The following is a 9,959-nucleotide window of genomic DNA, read 5'->3' as shown; positions in this document are numbered from 1 at the left end:
AAGAGCGAAGGGCCCATACTGCACACCGTCGCTAGGGCCCACAATAGACCATCTGAAAACACGAAATCACCCCTTCGTCAGATTTCTAGCAAATCCCACGACACCATTGTCTGAAAATGTTTTTTTTTTTCTTAAAATGAAAAATTTGTAGGCCAATTGAAAAAAAAAATGTACCCACCTGTACTTGGTGGTGAGATGATGAATCAAAATAGATATCTCGAGCTTGGCTAACTCATTCCCCGGACATGAGTGGGTCCCATTGCCAAATGGCATGAAAGCATTGGGTTTTGTTGCCACCTGCACAACCAGGATTGAGTATCATTGATAAACTTTCATAAGTAAATTTATCTATCTATTTATTTTCCTACAGGATAAAATTTATTACCTTGAATCTCGACGGATCGAATTTTTCAGGATCGGGAAAGATTTGGGAGTTGTGGTGGATATTTCTGAACAAGGGCAAGACTTTCCATCCTTTGGGAATCAAATACCCTGAAAAATTTTAAACTCCTTTTCATTAGAATCGGTCGAATAAACAGATTATTTTATGCAATATATATGAACATATATACATATATATATAAGCACATGTATACATACGTACCTTCGTACTCGACATCTTCAACAGCTTCTCTAAAGGTGAAAGATAAGATGGAAGCGACTCGCAACGTCTCTTGGATAACCGCAGAAGTTATGGGCATTTTCTTGGTATCTTCCCAAGCCAGACCCGATTTCCCTTCTTTGCCCTCTGTGATCGCCATTTGCTCTTCCTGAATTTCCGATACTACCATCAGAACTCCACCGTATTTACCGGAATGCCACTCCCACTCATCTCCCAGAAAAAATAATAATAAAGGGCTGGTATCCGTACGGTGCGTATGAGTTTGGTACTTACGGTGACAGCTTCTAGAACGGTGGGGTTCTCGGCCAGGTACTTGAGGATCCACGTCAGCACGCTCGCCGTCGTGTCTCTTGCGGCGAAGATAACTCCGATGATGTTGTCGGCGATCTGTTCGTCAGTGAGCCCCTCTTTGTCTCCCATGAACGATCCGAGGAGGTCTTTGCTCTGTACGGCGCCGTTTTGTCTCCTCTCCGACAGGATCCGAGCGAGTATCTGAGCGAGCTCCTTCCGGGCTTTCATGGCTTTGTGGAACAGCGTCCCCGGGAGATTCACCGGCATCGAATTGTACCCCTTCTCGAGAATGTAGTAGCACCGTTTCAGGTCTTCCCTGTACAGTACCTCGTCCTTCCCGAAAATGGAGAGCAGGGCAACGTTGAATGTGTACTGATGAGACAGAGAGAGAGAGGGAACAGTTAGTAAGGGACAGCAACAGAAATTGTCTGAAGAAAAAACAGAGCAGAGGAGAGAGAGAGAGAGAGAGAGAGAGAGCAGAGAAACTCTGGTTTTCTGCAATTGTGTAAAGGGAGGGACTTACTGTCTTCATTTCTTGGTAGGTGTTGATCATTGTTCCGTCCCAAGAATTGAGAGCGTCCTGAGCGATGGATTCGATGTTGGAGATCATGTACTTGATCGATTCGGGCATGAAAGCTCGGAGAACAAGCTTCCGGAGCTTGGCATGGTAATCTCCTTGGTGGAAGAAGATGGCTTGCTTCCCCAACATCCTCTCCTTACTCGCCGGAAAAGTGGGTTTGAACAGATGTGCCTTCGTCACCAGCACGAATTTCGCCGCTTCCGGGCTCGAGATCATCACACATGGACATCCCAATATATGGGACTTGAATATCGATCCGTACCTGTAATAAAGGAAGAACCTTTTTCCGTATCAGCACAACATAATTCCGACGGGAAAAAGGTCGAATTAAAAGGGCGCGAATTCAGTTCGCGGTTGTTTTTTTCAGACAGACCTCCTCTGTTTAGTGGCGAAGAACACATTGGGGTCTTGGGAATAGAGCTGGAAAGTCTCGCCGACGTAAGGCCAACCCATTGTCCCCGGAGGGAGGGGGAGCGTCGGGGATTGGCGGTGGTGGCGGCGGCGGCGGCGGTCCACGGCGGAGGAAGAGCACCGGAAAAGGCAGAGGAAGAGAACCGCCGCGAAGATGGGGAAAAACAAAACGGAGAAATCCATTGTTCCACTGTGAATTTTATAATTCGCAATTTGGGTGTCTACTTTGATCAAAACCCAACTCTTCTTGAGCAGTGGGAAGTAGCTGAGCAACGAAGAACTTGTGGGATTTTTTTTTTTTTTTTGGGATGCTCTGTAATGGAAGAGCTTGTGATTGCGAGGAACAAGTGGGGGGATTGAGGGGGTTTTATAGGCTTTTCTCGCAAAGTGGGCAGAGAGAGAAAGAGGCTTCAAGTACACCTTCCTATGCACAACCTCTGGTCCAGCTCATGTAGAGAGAGAGAGGAGAGAGAGGAGAGCACGTGTCAAGGGCGACCATGCAAAAAGAGCGTGTGAGATTTTGACCAAAACTAGAGAGCTCCTAATTCACAACAAAGAAAAAGTTTAATTAATTAATTATGATTAAAAAACAAACTCACCTTAAATTTGCCATAATAGTGACAAAAGATGCATCATATTAATAAAAACTTGTTGATTCACACAAGAAAAAGGGCAAACGGCCCTTAAGCAAGGACAAAGGGGAAGTGGGTGTGTTAATTACTTTAATTATGCCCTCCAATATTAAGCTAGCAAGTCATACGAAATACCCTTTAATTAATTTTTGGATATATTACCCTTATCCATTTAATCTTTGCCATAAATAAAATTAAGCGTCAGAAGCTAAATGTCCGTATCAACATCAACTAACATTCCGACAAATTTTCACAGAAAGTAAACAACAGAGTGAATGATTCAAAGAGGCACTTAGTGTTATTTTTTGGGAGGAAAAAACATATTCCCAAAAAATAAAAATAGACAGAAATACAAACCATATAAACACTCACATTTGTATGTTTATATTTATAAAATACAAATATAATTTGGTTGTTCTTTGTCAAAAAAATATATAATTTGGATGTACAGCAAAGGACTATATATCCCTTTTGACTTATTTATCTTAAATCAATATTTTATCCCACGTCCTCTTGCATACAACAAAGCATTATTATTATTTTTTATCATAATATTATATATATATCTCCAATGAAATAATCAACACGTAAGGAAATTGGATTTAACCAGACCATTAAAAACAGTTTGACTTAATATTTCTAATCCTAGGCATACGTATATATTAATCACATTAATAAGATTCGACATTTTAGTAGTTTGTCGAACTGCTTTAATATCCATTGACTTCGTGCCGGGGAGAAATTAATTAAGGAGCTAAATCATTTTCAAACTCGGAAAAAGTCTAACCATTTGAAATAATATATATATTTCTTGTATTAGAATTCATGGAAACGTGCATATCTAATTACATATATAGACGTATACATAATAATCATATATGCAGCTTTTGGAGAGAGAAAAAACTGTGCAAATTCTCTATTATTATTATTATTACATTGTTCACGACAAATTAAACGTTTTTAGACAAATGAATAATAACAAAAACTCGCGATGAAATATCTAAGTTTTATATATTATAATGTATTACCCATGTAATTTATTGCCAAAATAATTAATAAATATCTGAAAAATAATCCGAGTACGAAAATATAAATATAAAAAATGAGATGCATACGGGGAAAATTTAAATCAAATATTTCATGTACGCATGCGTAAATTAATCCATGGTAGTCGCCAACTCTATTTCGTCGTGGATAGGAAAATGGTGAAAAAAATTTGTGGATAATTTTTTTTTTGGTGACACTTGCCTTATCACGGTTCCGTTGTTGTTCCCATTGTAGATAAAATATTGGACCTAATAAGCTAAGTACAAATAAAAATAAAAAATAACATGAAAATTAAGTATAGAACCATAGAGGAACGGTTCAAAATTAAATGTTACGCGGTCGAATTAATGGGCATTGTTACGCGTTAGAGGACCTCGTCGTTGCTCCTCGCAGTATTGGGAGGATGAATTCTCTAATCACCCCAGCAAACGACTACTGAATTATACACAACTAATTCTATATCATTTAATGAAAATGTATATATCATAACATGACGTGCCATCATTCATGCTTATGTTTTGCTATAAATGATTATTCAGAAGTAACATTTGCGTTGATACATTTCATATATAATAAATTTGAAATTCTTTTTGGGACAGAATTTGGAGTCAGTATTGAAATCGAGATTGAATTCCGATCGATTAAGGTTTTCGCGATTGATGTGGGAAGTGACACGATGAATCTCGTACGATAGTACAAAAAGAAAATATCGAAACTGTATGAGATCGGTAAAAGCTCAATCATTAGGGCATATGCTATGAAAATATCTCAAACGAAGATTTTTTTTTTTTATTTTTTTGCTAATATCTTGACATTGAAGAGCATATTTTTTAAGTAATTTTCCGAGAAGATTTACGCTTTACATGAATATTTTTTATTGAAATCAACGACTATTTAGGTAATTAAGATTATATATATCTCCTTAATATTTTGACAATTAGTTTTATATTAGTGACAATGTCTATTTTTTATAAAGAAAGTTTAGTCCACATTAAACATTAAATTTTCAATTTTGTAAGAGATGTTACATTTACAACCTTGTTTATATTTATATAAAACTTATTAACCCAAATAGAGACGTTAAAACGATCATCATCATGCATGCACTTGCGTGTGGATACGACGATGATTAGAAATCTACGTAACTTAATAATACTATATTATATATATGGGGATAAACAAAAATATCTATATAAGTTGATCGTTATTCGACGGTCGATATTCCATGTACGTCTCTATTTGTGTGCCTGACAGAATATTACTTTATACGGATTTACTTCGCAATTTCCCAATGAAGATATTTGAAAATTTTGTAAATAAATAATATATATAGATATATATATATATATCTAATATCTTCTGAATTAATAATTACCAGAAAAAGGAAATGGGGGAGGAGTAGGCGACAAAGGTGGCATGGGCGGCCTAGAAAATAAGGGCACCAACAATAAAACAAAATTATATTTGCCCTAACAGACACAAGTTATGTCCCAATTGGGTACGTATAGAATAAATAAATATGTACGTAGCGAAAGAGTTTTTAATGCCACATTTTTCGTATTAATTTCACATGACAACACAACATAAAGGACTTTATTGTGGCCGTTCCATATGCGGACAGCCTTTGTACATAATATGTACGCACGCACATAAGAAACCATACTTTTTTTTTCTTCTTGTTATATTTTTTTATATATTATCATCAGCATGACATTTTATTATAAAAGATAATGTAGATTATATATATATATATAGGGAGGCTCGATTGTTATAAAAAAGCTGAGTTTATTTTTATTTCAATCGAAGAATCGGTTTCTCGTAAAGTAACCGTAAACCAATAATCGGTTTGGTCCGCTCCGGATTATTATTTTTATTTAATTGTTCAATTGGAAAAAAAAAACCATGGTAAGTTGTTTGAAGATTATGTAAAATAATATTTACAGCGCTTTGGATCGAGCTAGAGCCACCAAATGCTACTAAAGCAAAACACAATTTGGTATCGATTTGGATTTAATCGATTAAGGAATCGTCTCGAATAGATTTTGCATTCAGTTAATTTTTTCTCGATCCAATATATAAATCTATTTCTTAACATATAATATCGTTTTATATGTTATAAAAGCACGTGTACAAAATGGGCAGAGGAGAATTCGAATACTATAATATGAGGCGTTTGAAACGTAAAATCAAATGGTATACATTTCGCATCAAACGCTGTTAAATATTTCAATCATAATATCGTTATGCAGTTCGATTGGTCAAATATAATTTTTCTCTGATTTTTTTTTTCAATTTTTACGTGAGCAATGTAATGAAGTCGGATTCAACTCATGTTTTCACTGAAATAATATCGAAATTTAGTACACTAGAATTCTAGATTTATAAGAGATATTGTGGGTAAAAAACCATGAGACCGATCGTGTTTTGTTTTTATAATTATGTCCTTTGCTAGACAATTGTAGTTTTTATATATAAATATATATAAACGTGTGTATGTGTGTGTTTTCATAGATATGGATGTAATACAACGAGTAAGTAAAATAAATAGAGGACTAATTAAAGACTTGCAGCGGGACAATTGGCATCGTGGGGTATGATTGCATGTGGACGTTACCTCACACGCGTCCACCACTCTGTCTACACACATCTTTTAGGGTTTCCGTATTCGATAGTGATACTTCTGTTTCCTTTTTTTTGGTTACACAATTAAAACATTTGAATATATATAATGCACAAATGTCCATGTTTGTACATCAATACGTGTATTTAGAAAGATAATTTTGTATTATGATATTTTTTACCTTATTTAAATATAATTTAAATCTTTTTGCCCGTATTTTAGGATAATTAATACGTATTTAAGAACCCATATTTTTTTTTGTCAAACCAGGAAGTTCACCTGGACCGAACCTACATCTCTCTGGATCCGGGAGCAGCCTTTGAACACACAGTCTTTGGCTATGCCTCTCCCTTCCCGCATGCCCTGGATTCGAATCCCTGACCTGGAGGAGGAACACCCTCACTTCCAGTCCAGGTACCACTCGACCACATACGTGTGGGTAAGAACCCATATTCATGAAAGCAAATATACTTCGGCCATTTGTTGTCTGGTTCATGGACTACTTTAACCTTTTTCGCTTTTGTGTCGTTCGACTATGATTTGCGACAATAAAAAATAGTATAGTTCTTACTAAACATATGAGAATATCATAATTCACACCCTTTTTTTTTACGGGGCATAAAATGTTAATTATTAAAAGTGTTGGAAAATTTTAAATAATAATATCGATCACATCAAAGATCGTAATTCGTATATTATAATTTAACATAAAAAATGAGTTTCTCGTCAGAGGAAGGATATGTTTTAAAGACCCGTGTCGGGACCCAATGTGCAAGAGAGGTTATAACACAAATCTTTTGTAAATTTGACGGGCGAAGTGAGACGTCTGAATCCATTACTCCCACTATATGTCGATATTCCCACGTAATTAATTAAAATATATCTACTTATATTTTTTTTATCACTAATTACGATGATTTTACAATTTAGCTTCTTTTTTTTTTTGCAATTATCTATGCTGCTGTTATTTATATGATTGATGATCTAGATAATTAAGTGGGATCGTTAAAACTCAACCATAGACAAAGCAGAAAAGTTAAACCGACGCTAATATTGTAGTAAATTACTTTTGGTTTCCTTTTTGCTTGTCAATATATATATATACACACACACATACTGTTCTTATGATAGTATAAAACAATTTTCAGAAATTTACTTTCTTTTATTCAGTCATGAGTCATCAATCGTTAAGTATAAAATTGTATCCGAATTTGTAAATGGATTTACATTTTGTACTCATATTGATCTATGAAGCATATATATTTTGTGGTTTCATTCCTACTCCATTCAAATAAATATTTCAAACCACCAAAAATATATTATACTGTCAAATTTTATATACATTTTTCCCATACGAAAAATAAAAAACTACAAAACTTTTTTTTTATAACAGTATAATTATAGGACAAACCCTGAGACAAATCGTAATTGCCAATGCTCATGTTTGGAATTGGGCATACTTTGGTACAAGAATTCGTAAAAAAAAAAAAGGAAATCGGTTTCTACACTAAAATCAATCCTACGGAATAAATATAACATCTAGAAATTTTGTACTAAAGTTTTTTAAAAATTTCGTTCGACTCTAATAAAAAAAAATCGACGATTTTCGCTAAAACAATGAGGAAAAAAATTATACATCTTGTTTAAGCGAGATAAAAAAAATTCGATACCTAACCCGTTAGCTAATTAATAAATTTAAGTAAGTAAAGGCCTTAAATGATATGTTTGTTTTTGCTGTTAAAAACTCAAAAGTGACTTTTGAGTTTTGGTTTTTATATGCATGCGTTCAATTCCTGGTATTTGATGTGACTTTGATAACCAAAATTTTATAATTCAATGTTGTTTTCTTTGTTCCTCTTGGCAATTTTCCTTTGGTTAGAAGGCCATTAACTATGTTGGAATAATTTTAGTCGAATACATCCATATGTTAATTTTATAATATTTTATTTTTAGACCAAATAATTATACTCTTTATAATATATAAGTGTGTGTGTGTGTAGAAAACGAGCGACCATTTTTTTTTATAAAAGTGATTTATAATAATTTCTTAATGTTTTTCTTTTCTCCTGTATTATTTGTCTATTATATTTCAGAATTTTCAGTTAATTGAATTTGTTTGTGTTGAATTCTCATAATCAAGAAATCTACTTAAATAGATTTTGAAGTTAATTAATTCCTCATGATAAATGATTATTGGAAAATTTTCTAGTGATATATATGACATTAAACTAAGTGCTGGTTGATTGTTTGTGCCAAAAATTAATTACGGATACAAGAAGAAATTCTTAAATTTAACAAAAGATAAAGGTTATGTTTTCAATTTTTTAATCTATAAACCATTTTGTTAAAACATATTAAAATTGGCTTATCATGTTTCAAATCAGAATTAAAATTTATTATTTGACTAATAAACATTATAAAAACATTAGTCATTTTTTTTTTCAAAAAATAAAGTTTTTACCTTAAAATTTCCATCTGGTCAATATACAAATTTGGAAAATCTATTTGGTATAAAAAATATTTTGTATACGACCTAACAAGCTAAAGAGGAACTTAAACACCTAAAGGCGATCCTCCAAGTATAAGATGAATTCTTATGAATAGAGCTTTTTTTGTTATATATTATCTATTAAAGATTTTATATATATATATATATATATATATATATATATATATATATATGAATATGAATACTAGAATTGCTCTTTATTTTTTTGGGGGGCTTAAGATCTGAAATCCGAACTTTAAGATTATATGAAATCTAATTTTGAAGAAATATATTCTAAATGTTGGAAAATATTCTTAGAGCCTATATATTATACACACAAAGGACCATTTTTCTTAATATAAAGTATATTACGTTGACCTAAAACAGGAGCCCTGATTGAAACCTAATTTCTATTGTGGATATTAGAAAATATCAGAGAAAAATATTTAATTTTTCACCGATTCGATTGACAAAAAAAGTTCTAAAGTCATATCATCTTAATTATACGATGGGTCCGATGCGTTCTATTCATTGAGATGTGAAAGATAAAATTTTATATTGTAAACTAAAATTGAATTCTTATAAAAAAAACTAAAATTGAATTAGAATTGGAAACGATTTTAAATATCGTCCATGGTTTGCCGCATCAAAACCTGACCACGGTTTTCGGTTCAGTCAACATCACTCTTTGAAAAATTTAGCCAAAGACAAAAAATATTCTTAGACCACTTGTCATTTCTTATTATAAATTTTCCGAGTTATACAGTCAAATCAGACACAAAAAAAAAACATATTTGTAAATATTCGCACGACACTTTCCTCTGTTGGTTCGTATAGTAGGACCTAATATATATATATATATATATATATATAGATTTGGATAGTTTCTTTATTTGCCCCCACACGGCATATTGTTATGGAAGATGTGACAATGATGAGTTAGATTATCTGAACCATCCCTCGCAACTTGTGCATTGTAATGCTTTAATGTATTCACTATTCACATTCATCCAAATGTATCGATGTGTGTATGTGTGTGTATATATATATATATATATATAAATTTTTGATTTTAAATTTGCAATCATTTGACAAGTTGAGAATGGGCACGGGCCAATTTATTTCATTTTGTTTCTAATGAGATGGTTGTTGAAAGTTGTGGGTGGTGTTTAAATAGGAAGTTGTTTCAATTGGTCATAGCTTGTTTTTTGGGCCAAATATATATAAAACTAATTTAATTTTCGTAGGTTGTGTAATTGCACAATAAC

The 9,959-nt window shown here is 33.2% G+C and overlaps 1 protein-coding gene across 1 annotated transcript in view; it reads right to left on the bottom strand.

Moving 5' to 3' along the window:
• Positions 1–2,228, bottom strand: part of LOC104811149 (abscisic acid 8'-hydroxylase 1-like) — a 2,747-nt gene extending 519 nt beyond the window's left edge. Inside the window, exons 1-7 of the mRNA XM_010537758.1 lie at positions 1,867–2,228; positions 1,437–1,755; positions 896–1,285; positions 605–770; positions 386–492; positions 179–297; positions 9–52 (exon numbers count right to left, since the gene is read on the bottom strand). Coding sequence (XP_010536060.1) covers positions 9–52; positions 179–297; positions 386–492; positions 605–770; positions 896–1,285; positions 1,437–1,755; positions 1,867–2,087 — 1,366 coding nt within the window. The 5' untranslated portion in view covers positions 2,088–2,228. The remainder of the gene's footprint in view (positions 1–8; positions 53–178; positions 298–385; positions 493–604; positions 771–895; positions 1,286–1,436; positions 1,756–1,866) is intronic.
• Positions 2,229–9,959: the final 7,731 nt, after the last annotated feature.

The sequence above is a fragment of the Tarenaya hassleriana genome, unplaced genomic scaffold (genome assembly GCF_000463585.1).
Source record: "Tarenaya hassleriana unplaced genomic scaffold, ASM46358v1 Cleome1, whole genome shotgun sequence".
Classification (NCBI taxonomy): Eukaryota; Viridiplantae; Streptophyta; class Magnoliopsida; order Brassicales; family Cleomaceae; genus Tarenaya; species Tarenaya hassleriana.
Note: the sequence above shows the minus strand (reverse complement) of the source record. Positions and strands in the feature narration are given on the sequence as shown.